This window comes from Dermacentor variabilis, chromosome 4 (genome assembly GCF_050947875.1).
Source record: "Dermacentor variabilis isolate Ectoservices chromosome 4, ASM5094787v1, whole genome shotgun sequence".
NCBI classification, from domain to species: Eukaryota; Metazoa; Arthropoda; class Arachnida; order Ixodida; family Ixodidae; genus Dermacentor; species Dermacentor variabilis.
The window spans coordinates 57,507,780-57,528,898 of record NC_134571.1 but is presented as its reverse complement, the minus strand read 5'-3'; the positions used below and the strand labels follow the sequence as shown (position 1 = coordinate 57,528,898).

The 21,119-nt window shown below is 41.1% G+C and overlaps 3 protein-coding genes across 3 annotated transcripts in view; 2 read left to right on the top strand and 1 right to left on the bottom strand.

Annotated features, from left to right (window-relative positions):
- Positions 1–3,572, top strand: part of LOC142579197 (CWF19-like protein 2) — a 35,843-nt gene extending 32,271 nt beyond the window's left edge. The window contains exons 16-17 of the mRNA XM_075689173.1: positions 460–561; positions 3,335–3,572. Coding sequence (XP_075545288.1) covers positions 460–561; positions 3,335–3,487 — 255 coding nt within the window. The 3' untranslated portion in view covers positions 3,488–3,572. The remainder of the gene's footprint in view (positions 1–459; positions 562–3,334) is intronic.
- Positions 3,573–4,834: 1,262 nt separating this feature from the next.
- On the bottom strand, positions 4,835–7,510 carry LOC142579198 (RNA-binding protein 41-like). The gene is made up of 5 exons (XM_075689175.1): positions 7,133–7,510; positions 6,857–7,040; positions 6,041–6,565; positions 5,148–5,292; positions 4,835–5,061 (listed from the first exon to the last, which is right to left on the bottom strand). The coding sequence occupies exons 1-5, from the start codon at positions 7,288–7,290 to the stop codon at positions 4,967–4,969; spliced, it is 1,107 nt and encodes a 368-aa protein (XP_075545290.1). The 5' UTR covers positions 7,291–7,510; the 3' UTR covers positions 4,835–4,966.
- Positions 7,511–7,720: 210 nt separating this feature from the next.
- On the top strand, positions 7,721–20,783 carry LOC142579196 (protein YIPF6-like). The gene is made up of 7 exons (XM_075689172.1): positions 7,721–7,764; positions 8,125–8,259; positions 10,329–10,407; positions 10,485–10,527; positions 11,985–12,110; positions 19,598–19,758; positions 20,226–20,783. The coding sequence occupies exons 1-7, from the start codon at positions 7,738–7,740 to the stop codon at positions 20,339–20,341; spliced, it is 687 nt and encodes a 228-aa protein (XP_075545287.1). The 5' UTR covers positions 7,721–7,737; the 3' UTR covers positions 20,342–20,783.
- Positions 20,784–21,119: the final 336 nt, after the last annotated feature.

Here is a 21,119-nt window from a genome sequence, read left to right as displayed (position 1 = left end):
ACCCTGATATTTGCACACGAATTGCGAGTGTTTGGGAACCAGCTTGTTAGACCACAGTCATACATGACACAGATGTGGCTCCATATTTAATATATCAGGTCTTTGTATTTACTTTGAAATTTGTACGGTATAAGAATACATTGCATTTGTAGACTCTCTGAAAGGAAGCAGTGGTGGGTAAAGATTTTGTTGGTTTGCTGGGTGGAAGGTGCCAGCTGATTTTGACATCATAAATTTGCTTGTGGTCTTTATGGGAGAATGCAATAAATGGGCTCTGTGAATCTTGTTCACTCGGGGTCCTTCCACATGTCCTAAAGTCTCTGAAAGGCAGAATTATTCCACTTGCATTGGAATCTGGCATCCCATAGCTGGGAATGAATCTTGTGACCTGTAAGCAGGGGGAAAAAAAAATGTCCTGCTCACTTATGCCATCTAATAAAATCCTTCTTAATGTTACAGATTCCCAGAGGGCTGCCCTACTTCTCGGTTGATTTCGGTCTCCAAGGAGGATTTGCTCACGTTGTTGAAGATGAAAAAGATTTCCCAGTTTATTTTGGAAAGGTATTGGCAGCATTGTAGATTGATTGGTAGTCAGCTTTCACGGCATCAAGAACATCTGAGTTTTATTGCCCTGGTGTGTTCTGGCCGTTTAATATCAATGTTTACTAGAACAAAGAACCAGAAAAATATGGTTGATAGTTTTTTGGCAAAAGGTAACGAGTGTGCCATTAAGGTCACTCATTAGCAGGTGCTATCCTGATAGCTTTCTTGTAGAGAGTGTGTTGTTCGCTAAATGTGCATAATTAAAGAGGCACAATTGAAGCATAAACAATAGATGTTATTTGCTCTTCATTATTTTTAGTGGTGTGTTCAAAAGCTGTTTTCTTCGCAATTAATTGCTACTGCTTGATAGAAATTGTGCGAAGTCACTTTTGTGTTATAGTCATGCCACCTGAAATGGCAGTCTTAAAATTTTGGCTTGTTTGCTGAGATTGTATCCTTGCCGACTCTTGAATTTTTTAAAAGTGTACGGATTTCATTTTGTTCAATGATTCTAAAAAAAATTTATTCTATTTACGAAAATGTCTTAAGGTGTTCGAAGATGGGCGGGGCGAAGATGGGCGGGGCGAAGATGGGGCGGGCGAAAGGGGGTGTTTGATTGCCAATAACTCTGCTTCTGCTAAATCTATTGAAGTACTTTTCGCAGCAATGTATTTCTGAAATAGCCTGTGTTAACTTCAAATGCATTTCTCCACTCCAATAAAAGGTGGTTCAGGTCCTCCTTAAATGAAAGAGGTGCTTGTAGGAGCATGCTTGTTGCAGTGAGGATATCAGGTAGAGCTTGTTGTGTCATTTTATAGAGAACAGAGCCATTAACCAGCACATGTGTAGCAGTAGTATAGGTGGCTATACATATGAGCCTATTCATAATGCGTGTTCTCTCAAGTGCCAGCATGGAAAGCGACTGCCACCTTTAAAGCCTCAGATGCTCCAAAACTCTCGCACGACGGCATGTGCGTTTCAAAGAGCCACATTAGTTGTTGTCCAGCGATTAAAGTGCACCTCGCAAATCAGTCACACGAGGGCACATGTTCTTTATACTGGCACCTTTGTATCAGCAGTGAAAGTCCAACCACCACGAGCCTTAGACCACCATGAAAACGGAATAAAAGAGCAAGAAAAAAAGCTATTGACTGCTGTTTGTGTATTGCATTTGAAGATAACCCGTCATTTACCTTCAAAGTGCATGTGTATATCACAAAAGGTGAAAGGCGTGTGCTCAGTGTGAACCTCGAAAGTTTGCGGTTGACAGGTATGAGGTTGTGCCTATGTATGCACTCAATTTCTGTTTGCATCTAAAGGAGAAGAGATTAAAATTGTGTTGTACAGGTGAGGTCTATGTTTTTCATATGAGAAATTGCGTTTCTGGAAATCTTAAAATAAGGATTACCTGTATTTGGTGTTTGGATCCTGTGACTGTGCTCCAAAGGGTGTAGTGTAATGGGCGGTATAGTGAAAAGTTGTAGTGCAACTTTTCACTATACCGCATTATGTTCTCACATTATGTTCTTGAAATAGTAAATGAGTCGCACTTACCAAGTTCATAGGTCTGGCATTTCAGATGTAAAAGATTGTGAGGGCATTTTCAGGTTACCGCTCCAGCTCTTGAAGAAAGCGATGGGTTGTTGCGATTGCCGGCAAAGGCTAGTTAATTATTAAAATGTTCCATTCACTTTAGGCATCAAAACAAACTGAGACTTGCAACTTCCGCAAGCCTAAATTAAAAGGAGAATCTGAACCCACAAAAAAGTTCATGAAAGTACTCATTGCTTTCAAATATGTTGCACAGTATGATCCTCAATACTATTGTTTCGATTCAACATAGATGAAGGGATTGATAAACTAATCTAGCTTCAATATCTAGCGCTCTAGCTTGGTTAACTTTCCAGCTGTGCTTGTAGGTGTGCCGTAGGCTGTTGTCATAGTAGGCTCTCATGATGATCACTTTGTCAGGTCGCAATTTAAAGTAAAAAAAAGAATAGGAAAAGAAGGTCTCTTAGCAGTTGTCAAACCTTGTACTCCAGAAATTGCCGCTCTTGGAACCAACTGTGCCACAAAGACGTTGACGAGAAGTGAGCACCAAGAGCACTGTTGTCTTGCATGACATGGTTTTGATCCAAGACAATCGTGATAAATTGGCACTGAGGGCAAATGTTGCTATCAAAGCTGGTAGAAAGAATTCTTGATAGGTAGCAACCAAAGCTGTGGTTTTCCAGAATATATTGTTTGCATGATGTGGCAGTTTTGTACAGCTGATACTATTAAGGGATGGCAAGCCACTATGTGTAATAAATAGTGTTATGTGATTCACCATTCTCATTGTTTTGAAGTTTGGGCAAGACTGGAACTTCTTTATTGTCCTTTTATGTATATAGCATATGTCCACTTAATGGTGGACAACCTGTAGTTAAACAATTTTTGTCAAATAACTCCTGATGGATAACTGCTTTGTACACACTGCGTCCTTCAAAATTAGTTCACGTACATATTCCCAGCCAATGTTTTTGTCAAGTGAAAAAGACGCCTTGCTTCAGATTCAGCTTTCCTGTGGTCAATATTGTAGCAATTAATATTTCATTCCATTTTCAATCACGTATCTTTCCTCTGCTATCCTCTTACTACTAGTGAGTGATTGCGAGCGATGAGAAATCCCAGAGCAGTCTAAAGGAATGTTGAAACAGTACCTGCAGTATTCTGGGTGTTTGCGTAAGTGGTTAAAGTAGTTGCAGTACAGATTGTGCTTTAAATCGCACATATCTTTACCTCATTTCAGGAAGTGGTGGGGGGCATGCTGGACTCGGAGCCCAGGCTCTGGCTGAAGCAACGGCACGAGAGCTTCGACGAGCAGAAGAAGAAAGTCCTGGAGTTTGCCAAATGGTGGGAGCCTTATGACTGGACAGAGCGGCTTAAAACTGAGTCGTCCTAATGTACAGCACTAAGGTCTTTATTTCTTTGCTGCTGCTACATCGAACCATCAGGAGAGAGAGAACGAATAAATGTTCTTAAACACCGTTTAGATGTTAAAGTGGTGTCTCAGTTCCTTAGCGCATTCTAAATTAGTTGCATAAATAGCCACAAGTGATGTGTGGTAAAGGAGTCTGTGATGGATTCATATTGGCTTTTGGTAATGTTTGTTGGAGTTATTTGATCTTTTTGCATTATAGATTCTCTATGAAAATTTACACAGTGGAGCGAGTAAATGACTTAGGCCTAACATAGACAGTTTCAAGGGCTGTACTTTCCTGCTTCAGCTGGAGCATATGAGGTTGGTTCACAATAGAGTGTGTGTTTGTGTGACCTAGTAAATGATCTAATTCAATATACATTGGTATACTATGTATTTGTTCTTAGCATAGATAGGCTGGAAGTATGGACATTTGGGTTTGTGCCAGGACAACATTGTAGTTGTAGTACATGATGAACAACAGGATCTCATTGTTGTGAATATTTTGGGATAGCAACAAACAAGTTGGCTAGGTGTGATGAGCAGTTCCCCAAGTGAACCTGTGCTTGTGGAAAACACAGGAACCATGCTACAGCAATGACGACAAGTGCCATTAATGGTTGCTATATCCAAATTATGTCACTTGCATTGCACCCATATTTACTGGGTGGCATTGCACATCGCAGGTGAACTGGTAGTTGACAAAATTTCGGACCTTTCAAGTCTGCATCGTATTACGGGTACATTCAGCAAAGGAGTGGAATGCGAGAATGCTGGAAGCAGGCAACTGCAGTTGCGATTCATGGGATAACTTCATGCTGCTCAGGTGGATAACAGTTTTCCTTTCATGGGGTTTAACACCTTAAAATACACGGGGCCTACGAGACGTGCCGTAGCACAATGCTCCAAAATAATTTTGACCATATGGGTTGGTTCTTTAGCATGCAAGCAAAGCTCAGCACACAAGTGGTTTTGCATTCCACCACTATTAGAATGCTGTCACCACACCAGGAAGTCAAACCAGTGACCTTGTGCTCAGCAGAAGAATCAGTGGCAAGTAGCATCTGGAGTCGAGGACAAGCAAAATGCACAACAAAAGTGTCACCTGAACTTACTTTTGTGTAGTGATAGACATGCAGAATATGTTTCCTAAGAGTTCTTTACATTTTTTACGCATTGCCACTTGGGTAAAAATCCTTGCGGAGAATTGGGATTCACCGTGTCCTTAAATAAAGTATGCGCACCAAGAAATTTACTAGATTGGTATGAGTTGTGACATAAACAAAATGCATAATATGAGATTTGTACAATAACGTATGTAATGTTTAGATTTTACTGTATCTTGGATTCAGTTATGCGTTTCAGTATAGCAAGTTGAGGCAACGTCGGCTCTCTTGTGAGTGGGTTGACAATGACGGTTGAACAGTAGTCGATAAACGAAAAGATTTGTATAAGCAGAGTTTATGTCTGATTTTTTCCATACTCTATAATGACTGGCTTTCCTCTTAGAACATATCCATTGCACAAGTCCAGAGCTTTTGTTGCAGCCTGTATGCCTGTAATGAAAGAAATGGTACTAAGTAATTAGCTGAAAAAAAGGTTTCCAGCTTGGTTTCTAAACTTGCTAGTATGCTGTACTTGCTTGGTAAAGTGACAAATGCTTGTCCCCTTAACTTGCCGGACAGGAGCCTGTACTTCACCGGGCAAGTCTCCTCATCAAAGCGACAAAAGAGTGCCATCAGTTCTCGAATGTCCACTTTGTAGTGCAGGTTTTTCAAATATAGCACCTGTGTGTAAAATGGGTTTGAAAATCGCAAAATAAAATGATCTCTCAGATGTTGTTACTGCAGTAGAACCTTGTTACAGGAAAGGCCATTTTAAGCAAAGGTAAGCTATAACTCGTCATCATACAAGAAGTCACAGAAACTGCTGCAAACAATGCCAAAACACTAAATCAGATTGGTACAAATGAGCTGCTCTATGAGCATGTAATACCAATTCTCCTCTTTCAAAGTAGCATTAAAAATCACAAAAGGTAAAATCTGTCATAAAGTGAGGAACATTGACTCCTTGTTGAGTGACCCTGTAGGTGATACCATGGTGATGCTATATTGCTGTGTTGCTCTAATTTCAAGGCTTCAAACGGCAGAGGTATAAAATAGCAAATGTAGCTATAACCACTACATCACTGGATCTTGCATTTAAAGGTTCTTTGCAGAGCTGTACCACCCACTGAAATAGAGCATGATCAACCAAACCTCGGATCCATGTGATCACATCTGGCAATTTGGTACATCAATCTTCATTATAACATCGTTCATATATTAAGGACTGCAAATATACATACAGACAGTCAGTGCTTGCTCCAATCTGTTTTATTACTGTTCTATTACGAGTTCATTAAAATAGTATAGTCAGTGATTTTGGTGCCGTCACATCAGTTATTCTATAGACGCACACGTTAGTCTTTCAAATGACAAGCACTTTGTTCTTGACACTAAAATACATGGAAGAAGTGAAAACTTGCCAACTTACTTGACTTTCACTCCCCGGACTGTAATTTTGGAAACGTGGCAGCTTCCTAATCTCTTTTAGCCCAAGTCTTTCTGCTGCTATCTCATGTTCAGGAAGTGGCACAACAGCATGATAAACAGTGGGATCTGGACCAGGCTGCTCTTGAGTGCATTCGCTGCTCTTATCTAATGATTGCGTTTCATTCTCATTTATATGTGACTGGGATTCATCTGGTTTGGTTTCCCTCTTCTTTTTTCTCTTGCTCATTACTCTTTCCATCAATCTCTGCGAAAAGTCTGCAATGTGGCTCATGGGATCTTTCGGAACTGTTGTTTGTGAAGAACGACTCTTTGTGCAGGTGATGTCCTCCGAGAGCAATGAGTCGTCACTATCCTTCTTTAAGTAACCCAAGTGCTCTTCCCTTTTCAGTTCGCTTAAGCAGGCATCTCCGATGCACTTCTTGCCGTTCTTCACCTTCAGTTCTATTTGCTTCAGCCTTAAATCCAATAAAGTTGGATCCATCAAAGGGTGCTTTTGCTTCACCATCTGAAATGCAATAAAGCAGTCGGCATAAATTTGGGTACCCAAGTTTGATTCTTATACATGGACAGGAAACAGCATGGCGTAGGCAGCGCAAAACAAACAGAACATAAAAACTGACGCTGTGAGAGCGCGTGAACCATGAAAGTATTGCGACACCTAACAGCTTTCAAGTCTCGGAAGTGCTTCTGCGCTTTTAAACACGCTAACTTACGGCAATGCATCGATAAGTTATTAATCGTCATTGCGTAGTACATCGGCTCTATATTACGAAACGACCGCAAACATCCAACTTACTGCAGATTCTTTTGACTGGAGATACAGTTCGATTTCTTCGTTCGTGAGACCGCATTGCAACAATACTTGTATCTCTTGCTCTCGTGATCCAACTGCCTTGTACTCGTCCAAGGAGCGTGCGCCAGCAACAGGAAGTTCCACATAGTTCCCAGCTGCTGTGAAGTGTTTTTGTTGCTCTGAAAGACTAAAGACGTTTGCCAACGTGTAAACCACGCATTACAATTGAGACTGCGTAAAGGTACAGGGTAACGGAAACGGTGTTGGTGTACACTTAACTGTTTGACCGAAAACCGCGTATCAAGCTGTTTTGTTAGCATCTCTTGAAGCAGCCTTTCGGATTCTGTTTCGGCTCCGGGTTCACCTCTCAGGCGCTTGCGAGGGTATTTTCCAGGCAGCTCGTCCTCGTACGGGGAACGAAAATTGTTGTAGTTCATTATTGTCAGCGTGCTACTTCGTACACAGGAAGGTTTCTCGTAACGACGGGATTGTGCCAGCGGTGCCAGCGAATTGTACAATGGTTTGTGTCGTTGTGTCACAGTTACCACAGTTTTATATCATCATTTGTACGAGGATAGATGGCAGTCCATGCCGTACACGTATCGACGCACCGTTCTGAATACCAACATAAGAAACACGACGTGAGCTTTATGGCTACAAAACATTCCTGCTGTGGCTAGAACGATGGAAACTATCCAGCCCAATCTAGCCATAGGCAGCAAATATATTTTAAACAGAAACATATATAAATAAGAACTCGTAGTAATTATTTCAAAGAATGTGTAACTTTCTTTTGTAATATTGTTCTTGCGATATTAATTTTGTAGATACAGATGGAAGAATGCGGCTCAGAAACACCATGAAACACTGGCTTAGTAGCCAATATGGCCGAACACAAGGCAATTCTGCAGGTACGATGACACATACGTGTCAACAAATGTGTCAACAGTTAATTTTTGTGTACGCTCGCGGATTTCAGCAGTCCCGGTTGTTAGACTCTTAGTGCGGTACACGTATATGTGATTCTGTATTAGCTGGTTATATTGGTGAGACACCTGCTCAGAATATACTCGCAGATGCGAACTTCAGGTTTGGTTTCAGATGCCGTCAAATTGGGTTTTGGACATAACTACTTCTACACTTTGCCGTGGTAAGGTTGTCTAGAACGACCGAACGCATACGTCTTTGAAATGATCAGTAGTACATTTATAGTGTGTTTGGGCTGTGAAGACGAATGCTTTTTCTCACATTCGTAATGATCCCGCACGCAGCCTGGTTCAAGCGGATACCAGAGGCCTCCGTACCAGGACTATGAAACATCTTTGGAAGGTGACATTGCTGCAGCGGCACCTCCCCCTGAAGAAAAGGAGTTCAACACGCTCGACGAACCAGTGCTTACTACCATCGTAAGGCGCCCTTTTAGTTTGATGTTACCAAGCCGGCCGATCCTGGCCAGAGCTCCCAGGCTTGTGCTACGGAGCAAGCTAGCGAGATCTGACAGTAATCGCCTAGTTCGCAATAGCATGCTTTCCTGCTGAAGCAGCCAAAGAGTCTCAGGCGCTTTAGAATGCCTTCCAGCTCGACACTGAGCAATACGGAATGCAGGCGAAAGGACGGGAAGTTTATCGTGTGCGTTGGTCAGGGTTGCGCTGTCTGTACTTTTGATAACGTTAGACATTTGACGTATATGCGGATGTTCACCTTCTATTATGGCTGGGACCAGGAACGAGGACCGCACCAGAGATGATTGTAAGAGCTGACAAACGAATAATAAAACAGTTTAGGCATTGTCTTGTATATAAGGTCATTAACACACTGCCACATTTTATTCATGAGGCTGACCTGCAACCATTCATTTAGACATCCTCATGAACTGCATGACCACCTGTCCAAATAAATATATTGCGAAAGAAACTACTACAGAAAAATACGTAACTAATCAACAGAAACCATACATTTATGCTGCTCCTGAGTATAGACCGTTATACATCATGTTCGTTTTGGGAGTAGTAGTTGAGGCTATGCTTTAACTTCTTTATTGGGACTGCGAGCCCCTGTGGCATAGGCAGCATTGCTTTTTTGCTCCCCTGCGTGCTTGGGACAAACCAACATAAAAGCAAATTAGATATTGGTGTTGACTGGAGACAGCGGAGACATGCTAATCAATCCAGACGTCACTGTGACCGCAGATAAGGCCGCACTTTTTTTTAGCACACAGCCAAGGGTTAGTATGAAATAGTTGCTTTCCGTATAATAATTGTATGTGGCACACCATGGTTGCAGTCAGTGTTTGTATGTTCATCATGCTTGTAATGTGACAATGTGCTACCGGACTTGTTTCCTGTGAAAATTTGATGAAAAACAGTTTGTGATCATTGAACTGTTGGCATGAACTCTTCTTCCATCACTCTTTTTTGTCCACTCCATCTAAACATTGTTTTTGTACATACTGGAGCATAGAAGTTGCTGATGCCTCTGAATTTCACTGAAAATTTCTTGCATACTTTAATTAAAAAATGAGAAGATTGTGATTTAGAAAGGAACTTGGCTGTGTTGTTTCACAACTAGAAAATATTTTCTGGGACATTGAAAAGCAGCAGGGATAAAATGAGGGACAAACTTGATGCATCAAAGCACAGATTTCCAGCTTTTCCAAAGGTAGACCTAATCAATCATTTTTATTACTGTAATGTATAAACATGGCCCTGCCGCAAACTAGCAAATGCAGTTTGAAATGATGCACATGCAGCTTTACCCATATTTAGCATAATGGAAACTATAGGTTTTGTAAAAGTGCCAAGTGTAGGAGTAGAAAAGCTGTAAAGCAGGGTAATAATGTAACAGAGATAACATAAGGAATATTTGTAGTGGACATCGGGAAGTGTACAGCTGAGTGACTGTCATGTGTACACGCTGAAAGAGCTGCAATAAAGCGTGAAGTTTTTACTGCTGTGCAACCAGTTTTGCCTGCTCCTATAGCGCATTGTTCACATGACTGGCAATTGGCTGAGCAGGAAGATAATCCTTTTGTCAAGTTGTAGATATGCTGGCCTTGATGTCTTGTTCGATATTTGCAGCTTGACCAAGAGAGTTTCGATGCAAGCCTGCTGTTAGTTATTTAGCAGGAATACATAGCCTGATTCTTTGCTGCATTCAATGTCAGTACTTGATAATCAATGCTAACTGACTCTTGATTGTCACTCCGCTGAGGGTATGGAAGCTGGATGAAACATGCCATTGTGACATTTACAGAAAATAGGTTATCTGGTTTTAGTTGTGCATTGCAGATTCTATTGCGGTCAAGCTTAACTTTTGTTTGCTCCAGATGAGCTCCTTGGCATACTGTGTCATGTCTTGAACATTTATATGCACGTGATTGTTTCTGCCCTTGTGTAGGCTAGTAGTAGGTATAGTACATTAATCTAGTCTTAGGGTGCACAATATTTTGTATGCTATATATATATTTTGTTTTCAGGTAAGGGATCTGAAGGCTATTGGCATCAAGTTTGCGCATGTCTTGTATCCAAAACAAAAGAATACAATATTGAGGGACTGTAAGTATAACATTCATGCTTCTTTTGCTTGAGCAAATCAAATGAGCTTGTATTTATGCAATGGATTGCTAATGCAGGGGACTTATGGGGACCTCTAATCCTCTGCGTCTTCCTTGCCATGTAAGCAAACAGTTTTGACACTTGATTGCAAAAGATTCCATACCGTAACAAATTTATTATAACATCTTATTGTATGAATGTCTGATAAAGCAAGACATCTTTTACTGCATGTGAAATCATGAGGCTGTCTCTATAGCCGTATGTGAAGCTGAGCCACTTGATGTATAGTCATTATAATTGTCATCTGAAGCAAGGTGCAAAGGAACACAAATTGATGATGCTTGCTGCTGACTATCAACTGTAATTCATTCATGGCAGCCTGTTTGTATATATACAAAGGGTGGAAAGTGGAGAGGGTAAGGAGTCCAATATTATCGATTGTTACACCTAATCTGGAGGATGATAGCACTTCCCAGCATCTTTTATGCAGTGCAGGAAACCTTCTTTTATTTGTGTACTTAATGCGACAGACAGCGTGCTGGCGCGCATCAATGCACCTTCACGTCTGGCCAGGGCTTCAGCAATCCTTATTGCTGGTTGTCACCTCTCATAGTGCACTGTTGAGACAGCGCCTCCACCAAGTGACAGAAGTTATGTTTTTTTTACGCCCAGCTGATGCATGTTGCTGCACACCTAATGTCATTCAACACACTCAGTAACTGCAATCTAACTAATAAACTGTCAACACTGTAGAGCTAAAGTACTTAATTTAGTTTGGAAATCACAGTGGGTCTAGGTGACGAAGTTTTTTCTGTATTCATTATGCTGACAACTGTCCTTTGCTCTGGCACTGTGCTTCCAAGCCACTCCCGATGGGATCCAGATACGCTGCACCACCTTCAGTCCACCAAACATGGGAGTTCTCATTGAGACTCATCTGACGCATACGCTAACACTTGAAGAAATGCAAATAGCATCTCTCCTTTACACACATTAGCCATAGTGACATAAGCCAACACAGGTACCGGCAAGTGACGTTGAGTAACTCTGACACAGGCCAAGTTCTTCCCGAACAATCTTACCCCTAGCAGTGCACACAGCCCACTCCAATTTACACTGATTGTTCTTTTGATGTCAGGGAAACAGGAGAAGAGGAGTATGCCTGTAAACTTAGCCCATAAACTCTTCCTCTGTGGGCAGTGCCTTTGTTACATTAGCCTTGGAATATTTGTGATGGCTTTTAAGGCATCGGTGAGCAAAGTATGAGGCGAGTCATTCCTGCCACTGGTGTGCTTAGGGGCAAAGGCTTGAGTTTTCGCTGTACGCACTTTCGGACATTGAGTATGTTAGGAAAGGTTGTGCTACAGCGTACGACAACCTTTTCCTTGTAGAGAGGAAGTACTGTTTCTGTGACACTGATCCATGCTTTCATGTTCCTTTGTGTTGCCTCCTTGTGCCTTGCCTCAACTGACTCATCATGGCTGTCTATTTGTACCTGATTGTCTGATACCTTTTCTGTCTTCCAAGAAAAAGAAATTGCAAGTTTTCGTTAACATTTTGTATCTTTCATTGCTCAGGATGCTACAACAACCAGAGGATGAGAAAATACACAGCGGTGCTCCTCAGTTTGCCCAAATCTTCGTCTTGGTGTGGGTGGGCGCTGGCGTGGTGACATTGAACTGCAGGCTTTTGGGCGGAACAATGTGAGCACAGCTTTGTTAAATCACTGGCTGTGTGCTCCTTGTGTGCAGTGTCATTTGCTTTTGAAATGTATGCTATTTGATCACCGCTATAGGCAAACAAGCCTTCTGACCAGTCTGATGCTTGTGAACAATTGGTGTGTGAGGTATGATAGTAAACGGCTTCACAATGCTGCATTTTTGGTATGATACAGTACCACCGTACTAGCAGCTCCACCGTACTAGCATTCTGATAAAAAGTTCCCACGATCACTGAGTGAGACGTACATGTTTATGTTTGCTTTTGCGTATATGACACCATGCTTGTTAACTTATTTAGTGAGCAAATGTTTAAAAGTTTATATGATCGATAAAACTACTCTCCTTACTTTTGGTATAGCTGTCTACTAATTTGCTATCGCAACCGATGCTCCGCCTTTTGGATGAAACTGCAACTTTTTTTATTTATCGCAACTTTAGTGTATTGAAAGTAAATCTTTGTTTTTCCAAATGAGAGAAAGTTCTATTTCTGTGTGAAACAATGGGGTGCGCACTACTGTAAAAGACTTTTACTTTTTTACGTCACGGCAAACGGGTGCGCATTACCATCGAAGGTTTTCTTTTTTTGGCCACAGAAAACGGGTGCATGTTACAAACGAGCGCGCGTTAGAATCGAGTAAATATGGTACTTTGTGGGATATTCTGGAAGGAGGAGGCTTAGGCAATGACTGTATATACAGCTTTTGAGGGACATTTACTAGAAAATACCATTTGTCGGGAATGAGCAGAAAAGTGAGAAGAAAGTTGGTATCTCCAAAGGACTAAGACAAAAGTGCCCTTTATCCCTGTTATTGCTTATGAAGTACTTGGTAAGGATGGAAAGGGTGCTAGAAGGGATCAACATCGGGTTTGATCTCTCATACAAACTGGCGGGCATGGTTATAGAGCAGCAGCTCTGAGGTTTGTTTTATGCGGACAGTATTGTGTTGCTTGCTAACAGGTAATGTGATACGCAATGTCTGGCTAATATCTGTGGACAGAAAAATGACATTTTAGGATTGGAATTTAGCATTAAAAATTGTGTCTTATGATATTCAGTGAAAACAGTGAACAGACAGTGTCAATACAGGGTCAGGAAATACCTTGGGTAAAAGAATGCAGTCTCACCAGGTAGAATTTGTAAAGTGCAATACATGCCGAACAGTAATTAGTTAAAAACTTAATTACTGAATGTTTCTTAATTGGTTGATTATGCATTTCATTTTTGTGTGCAAGTAATGTCCATCTCTTTGAGCATACCAGCTCATGGACTAGAATTGTGCTATCTGAAACAGGTAATTCTAAGAAAATTTTGAAGGTGTTTGCTGAAACAACCTATTTATTTATTTATTTGCAATACTCTCAAGGTCTGAAGGCATTACAGAAAGGAGTGGGTGAACATAACAAAAAAAAATTGTGCAAGCTACAAAGACATATTCAACGTGGCGTTTCATGAATGGTGGATTTGAAGATGTTGGTATCCAGGATGGCTGCAGCAGTGGCGTGGCGGGAAGGTGGTTCCAATTTTTGCTTGTGCTAGGGATGAATGCATTACTACAAAGTTTAGTACGGGAAAACAACACACCAACTTTGAAACTGTGGTCAGGGCGAGATGATATGAATGATGGTTGGGTGATAAGCTGTTACTTCAACAAAGGGTTGTGGTGGTAGATTTTAGGGAATAGCGAAAGGCAGAAGGATCTACGATGGAAAGAAAGTTCTGGCAAGTTAAGTGTTGTTTTCATTGAGGTAACGCTAGCATATAGGGAGTTGTTTGATAAGATGAAACGCGCTGCACGATTTTGAATGGCTTCTAGGCTGTTTATAAGTGGGATGTTAGCCGCGTCCCAAATGGCCCATGCGTATTCTAGTTTGGAGCGAACTAATGTTTTGTAGAGAGTTAGTTTTAGTGATGATGGTGCAGATGAGAAGTTCCGGCGCAAATAGCCCAACATGCGATTGGCATTGCTACATATAATGTCGACATGCATGTGCCAGGAAAGGTTGCTGATGATGTTTAGTCCAAGGTATTTGTACGATGAGACAACTGAGAGAGGGCTATTATTGAGGAAATATGTAAGCAGATTAGTAGTATTGGTATGCTGTGATATGCGCATGCATTTACATTTGCTTAAGTTAAGCTTCATAGACCAGTTGTTACACCATAACAAGGCGTTATTAATGTCGTCTTGAAGTTTACGAGAATCATTGAGATCAGTAATTTTATGACATAGAACGCAGTCATCAGCAAAAAGCCTAATAGTTGAACATTTCACACAGGAAGCAAGATCATTAATGTAGATTAGAAAAAGTAGAGGACCTAGAACCAACCCTGGCCGCATGCCTAATGTTACCGTGAGGGGTGCAGATGACGATTTGTTCGCGATTACGTATTGTGTTCTATTAGCAAGAAAGTTTTTAATCCAGTCCAGTACTAGCAGGTCACTGTTAATAAAACTTAGTTTATGAATTAGTAGGTTATGGGATACAGTATCGAAGGCTTTAGCAAAATCGATAAAGATGCAGTCGTCGTCAAATCCTAAGTCGATGTTAGAAAAGAGGTCGTTAGTAAACCAAGCTAGTTGCATTTTGCAGGAGAACGATTTCCTAAAGCCGTGCCGACTGTTGTTAAAAAAAGAGTTTGTCTCAAGAAAATAAATTATGTAGGAATACATTATATGCTCCAGAATCTTACAGGGAACGCTGGTTAGTGATATGGGACGGTAGTTTTCGGGACAATGTGTGTTACTTGATTTGTGAACAGGAACCACCTTCTCCACCTTACAGTCGCTTGGCAGTGAGGAGCAGTGTAATGATTGTCGAAATATCCTAGAAAGAATAATTGATAAATACATTTCAGTACATTTGCATATATAGAAAAACTGGAAAAAGCAATAGCAAAGAGAAGAGAAATGTGGCCATAATGAAGCACAGAATGCTAGGGGGATAACATAGGCACGAGGTGCTCCAGGGTGTGTAGAAAAGTGTAATGGTTCCAGGATTTGCATTTGGAAATGTGGTTGTTTGCTTGAAGGTAGAGGTACAATCAGGGCTCTAAGGCAACCAAAGGTCATTAAGACGTCTCGCATTGCATTGGGTGCTCACGGGAAGACTACATATGAAGCCATACAGGGTGACATTGGCTGGACAAGTTCCGAAGTGAGGGAAGTTTAGAGTAAAATTCATTTTGAAGAATGACTGAGGGGCGTGAAAGAAATTAAATGGGTTGCAAGGCTGTTCAGGTATTTGTGCAGGAAAGATGTTTAAAAGAACTATGAATTCTTGGTATGTGACTGGAATAGTAAGCAACATGGCAACAAAGAATGTTAAATGCAAATTCAAATAGGCTGAGACAATCTTTTAAGTGCCCACAATGGAAAAGAAACAGGCTATGATTAACTTCCGGTATATTAGGTAAAAATGAAATCAGGAAAGAAACAATTGATAATAATTCATAGGGAAGCTCTTTTTGAAGTGAGATCGGGATGCCTTGGAACAAGTGGTTGTAAAGTGAGGTAAACCAAGGAAGAAGAAGGATGTGTTCGTAGTGGTAAAGCTAGGGAAACTATGGAAGATGTTTTATTAGAATGTGAAGATATCTACTCGGCTATTGGTTTAGGCTCCATTGGCCCCCTTGAAGCCCTTTGGTTTGGGGATAGCAGGGGGAAAGTAAACATGTCCACAACAGAGATTAGTAAAAGGTGGTTGGAGGTTTGGCGACAGAGAAGTTGGAAGAACACAAACAATGGAGGCATACAAAAACGAGTGCCAAATAATAGCTCAGAAAGTTTGATGTTGGGGATATTTTGTATGTGAAAAAAAAAAAGAATTAAAACAATATAGATAAGACATCTGTGCTCCATTTCTTTCTCTTAATTTCAATCAGAATATCGGCTATCCTTGCTTGTGGATTAGAGAGCAAATGGAGATAGCTGATATGCTACTTGACATTAAGAGAAAAAAATGTGGAGCTGGGCAGGCCATGTAATGCATAGTTTAGATAACTGGTGGACCATTAGGGTTAAAGAATGGGTGTCAAGAGAATGGAAGCGCAGTTGAGGACGGTAGAAGTCTAGGTGGGGGTGATGAAATTACAAAATTTGCAGGCACAAGTTGCAATCAGTTGGCACAGGAAAGGGTAATTGTAGATCGCAGGGAGAGGTCTTCATCCTGCAGTGGACATAAAATAGGCTGATGATGATCAGGTAAGAGTTTGGCAGAATATGAAAAAGAGTCTGGTGGTGCAACCTACTGACCCGTTTCAAAGGGGATGCTCACAGTATCGATCCAGGCACGTACCCAGGGGAGGCCCGGGGGGGAAGGCCCCCCCCCCGAAATTAATCGACATACCCAATAGATCATATTCACACTATCAATCATGTGATAGAGAAATGTACGGAATATAACCAACCCTTATATATAGCTTTCATTGATTATGAGGAAGCATTTGATTTAGCCGAAACATCAGCAGTCATGGAGGCATTACGGTATCAGGGTATAGACGAGCCGTATGTAAAAATACTGAAAGATATCTATAGCGGCTCCATAGCCCCCGTAGCCCTACATAAAGAAAGCAACAAAATCCCAATAAAGAAAGGTGTCAGGCAGGGAAATATGATACTATGTCTCTCCAATGCTATTCACAGCGTGTTTACAGGAGGTATTCAGAGATCTGGATTGTGAAGAATTGGGGATAAGAGTTAATGGAGAATACCTTAGTAACTTGCGATTCGCTGATGATACTGCCTTGCTTAGTAACTCAGGGGACCAATTGCAATGCATGCTCACTGACCTGGAGAGGCAAAGCAGAAGAGTGGGTCTAAAAATTAATCTGCAGAAAACTAAAGTAATGTTCAACAGCCTCGGAAGACAACAGCAGTTTACGATAGGTAGCGAGGCACTGGAAGTGGTAAGGGAATACGTCTACTTAAGGCAGGTAGTGACCATGGATCCGAATCATAAGACTAAGATAATCAGAAGAATAAGGATGGGCTGGGATGCGTCTGGCAGGAATTCTCAGATCATGAACAGCAGGTTGCCATTATCCCTCAAGAGAAAAGTGTATAACAGCAGTGTCTTACCGGTACTCACGTATGGGGCAGAAACCTGGAGGCTTACGAAAAGGGTTCTACTTAAATTGAAGACGGCGCAACGAGCTATGGAAAGAAGAATGATGGGTGTAACGTTAAGGGATAAGAAAAGAGCAGATTGGGTGAGGGAACAAACGCGAGTTAATGACATCTTAGTCGAAATCAAGAAAAAGAAATGGGGGGCATGGGCAGGACATGTAATGAGGAGAGAAGATAACCTATGGTCATTTAGGGTTACAGACTGGATTCCAAGGGAAGGGAAGCATAGCAGGGGGCAGCAGAAAGTTAGGTGAGTAGATTAGATTAAGAAGTTTGAGGGACAACATGGCCACAACTAGTAGATGACCGGGTTAGTTGGATAAGAATGGGAGAGGCCTTTGCTCTGCAGTGGGCATAGCCAGGCTGATGATGATGACCCCCCTCCCCCCATCCCCACCCATGCCACCTCTCCTCACACACATTCCTAAAGCGCCGTCAAATCAATCTTGAGACTTGGAAATTATTCGGCAGCCAACATTTTGTTTCCTTTTTCACTCCTTTTGGATGGCAGTAGTTATTGGGATCTCCTGGGTTGTGAAGGCCAGTTTTCTCATCGATTCGGTGCCAGAGTGATTAACTCAAGATGCGTTCAGTTGTCACCATCTATTCAGCGGTCACGTGCATTGCTGTTGCTTCTTTAGTTCAACCTTCTTTGTTTAGACTGATCCAGGGACCAGAAAAGGGGTTCCGTTTATAGTCAGCTGGTCTGTATGCTCGTGGAATGAGCTGCTGCAAGAGAAAACTCCAGTTGCGTTTTCTTTTGCTTCATTAGTTCCTCGAGTGACGGCTCGCCGCGATGCTGGAAGATCCTCGGAACCATATACTCTTGATATGGGTTAGATAAGGTGGAAAATAAAATAATGGGGAAACGCGTCCATCATCAAACCCTGCAATAACCCTTGAACCCATAAGCAATATGACTGTCAACCGTTACCTCATCTTGTTTTTTGCCTAATTGTACAGCACTTTTCATGCAAAATTTGCAACATGAATGTGATGATGAGCTTTGCAAAGATGAACATTAAACTCTGCCATCAGACAAAGAAATCTTATCAAATGAGCGCAAGGCACATATTAGAAATCCTGAGCTACACCCCGGGCAATGATTCTAACAGTACAATACTGTTTTCATGTATCGACAATGGACTGGAACATACACGAAAAGAGAAAACGATACTAAAAACCCTAAAATGTGTTTGCATGTATGATTATATTATTTTTGTGATGCTTAAAACAAGTAAAATAGTTTCGGACTTGACTGGTTGTTAAGTCAGTGTAGATTTAGGACTGCATTGGGTTAAACCTGATTATATAGAGTCAGTCTGCTGTTACATTCCTGGCTTGTTTTCATTTGTGCAAACCAATTGCATATTGTATGTGACTGTGTGTAAGTGAATCGAGGAATTACCTGATAAATACAGAATTTTTAGTGTTTGCCGAGTAAGTTCATGTTTGCCATGATTAGTGTTCCAATTTGCAAGTTTTATTAAATTGATTCATTTAGGTAACAAATGAGACTTGTAGAATGTAGTTGTTCAAGCAGGGCAGTGTTGCCAAGCTATTTTTGGTAATGGAAAGTATTAAAATGTCTTTGCTGAAAGCGAATTTTTTAAAAGGAGCTTTGGTGGAGGAACATCCAAACATGGCTGCCCCTGCATGCAACTTTTATGCAGTTGAATCAGCAAATTTTTCATGGCAAGTAAGGTTAATCTTAAAATACTGAGCAATACTGCTGACAGTAAGCTTTGCACTGTGTCCTTGATGTGAGACCATTCCTTGGCAACTAATGCATTCTGATGTTGAATGCATGGTCACAGGCCGTCATTTTATATTAACACAGGAAACAGGCGCTGGACTCAAGGCTATTTAAAAATCCAGAGCTCATAAAATTTGATCTGTAACTGCAATGTTTCTTTTGTGGCACACCATCATTGCAGCCTTTGGGATATGCAGTAGAGCCTCGATTAGAGGACATAATAAAGTACATTAAGTTTTTTAGCCAATGTTCGCTTGTAACAAATATAGGTTTGTAGTGAATACTGGATACAGTATGGGTATTTTCATATCAAATGTGATTCTGTTATGACGAGGTTTGAATGTAATGACATTGTTACACTAGTATTCAGATGAGCACTCGGTGCACAGCAAGCACTTGTTTGTTCGTGGTGGCTGTTGCACCAGTTAGCTATGTGGCTGAATGAGGCATTTGGTTGATTGGTTGAAAAACTTTATTGAGGTTGAATGAGGCAGGTGTCAGTGAAATGTAGTTGAGGTGTTTAAACTTTTCTTGGAATTAATCTATGACGTGTTGTCATTCCTGAGCTTGCTTTCTCCTGTGGCCAGATCATTCTTTCAGAGTGTGTGCGTGCTGGGCTACTGCTTGCTGTCACCCTGTGTTGCATTGGTCATATGCCGGCTCATCCTACTAGCTGGGAACCAGACTGTTGCCCTGTTCATCCTTCGGTTCTTTGTGACCATGCTTGGCTTTGGCTGGGCTGTATTCGGTGAGCCTGCATTTCTTTATTGTGTACCTTTACAGTAGTGATAGCAACTGTAAGACCTAATGCCCTCATGCATTCCATTTTCTCTCTTGTTGGACACTGATTAGATGTGGTGGGTTCTGCAAAACCTGAATTTGTAAACTGCTTTTCTAGTTTTAAACATTATATGAGTGCAGGAATACGTCATTCATGTGGTCACCTAACTGCAAATAAACAGAATCTAAGTCATGTTCGACTACAGTTATGCTGTGGTAGCAAAAAAAAAAAGCATCTTATTGCCGTTATTCTGCTAATTATGTCAAGCAGAAGGAAAACACAGCAGTAATTCTGATTGCAATACTAAGAAAAGTATGTGTTATGTTGTTTATATTTATGTAAAAAGCTAATTTGCTTACAGACTATTCTGACATCCCTTGCTCATTTCTCTTGGTAACAGCGACATCTTTCTTTCTTCTTTATTTCCATTCTAGCATCAATGGCATTCCTTGCAGACAGCCAGCCATCATCAAAAAAAGCGCTGGCTGTGTATCCCATCTGTCTCTTCTACTTCGTGATCAGCTGGCTGATACTAGCGCGGTCACCTTAGGGTTTTGTGGAACAAGCCGAAGACATATCTTCCTTTTTCTCTCCTCGTGAAGTGAACTGAACTCGCCAGCCACAGTGTATGCATCAAACCTGATTGCTCTGTGCATTTCTCTCTTTCTCATTCAAAGGAGACACTGGGATTGGGGCCTAACTTATTTTTTTGCTCGCTGCAAAGTAGGAAAAAAAAGGGGGGGTAGGATACTTTGCAACTATGGTTTTCTTTGGAAAGAAAGAATGCATTGTCCCAACAGTTCAAAGAACTAGAAGTAGCTTCTGTGTTGATGAAAGCAGCTGCTGTGAGTGTGATAATGGGAGGATGCTTCCTCAAAAAGCATTCTTTGCACTTCATTTCTGTTTGTGTGGGAGGCTGAATGTTGAGATGTCTAGTCATATTCCACAAATTTCTGTACAAAGAACACTTTTTAATAAAGGTTGAATCTTAAGCTTGTCTGTTTCCCTCGTCATGTCCTGACCACAATGGGAGCCTTATTTATAATGAGATAAGCTAAATAAGGCCAAATAAGCTAAAAAAGACTGATAAAACACACTACTCAGTCAATAAAGGACTCGCAAACACAGGAAATATTGTTCCTTTATTTTCTTATTTTATTTTGTTTATTCAATACTGCCAGCAACCATTTGTCCGCCAAGGGAAGAGTGGGTACTTTGCATTATAAGTTATTTTTGGTACAAATCATTGTCATGCTCGGAAGAACAATTGGTTTGGTTATAGCAGTTGTAAAGGTCTTGTTAACTACCTCTTGCAGTCGGCTATCTAA

Bases quoted from the DNA above. Each gene is read 5' to 3' on its own strand.
- LOC142579198 (XM_075689175.1), bottom strand. From the start codon at position 7,290: ATGAACTACAACAATTTTCGTTCCCCGTACGAGGACGAGCTGCCTGGA. The intron at 6,566-6,856 runs GTAAGTTGGATG...ATTGCATTTCAG, and splicing joins TCCAGTCAAAAGAATCTGCA to ATGGTGAAGCAAAAGCACCC. The intron at 5,293-6,040 runs GTAAGTTGGCAA...TTTTACACACAG, and splicing joins GTCCGGGGAGTGAAAGTCAA to GTGCTATATTTGAAAAACCT.
- LOC142579196 (XM_075689172.1), top strand. From the start codon at position 7,738: ATGGCCGAACACAAGGCAATTCTGCAG. The intron at 7,765-8,124 runs GTACGATGACAC...TCCCGCACGCAG, and splicing joins AACACAAGGCAATTCTGCAG to CCTGGTTCAAGCGGATACCA. The intron at 19,759-20,225 runs GTGAGCCTGCAT...TTTCCATTCTAG, and splicing joins CTTTGGCTGGGCTGTATTCG to CATCAATGGCATTCCTTGCA.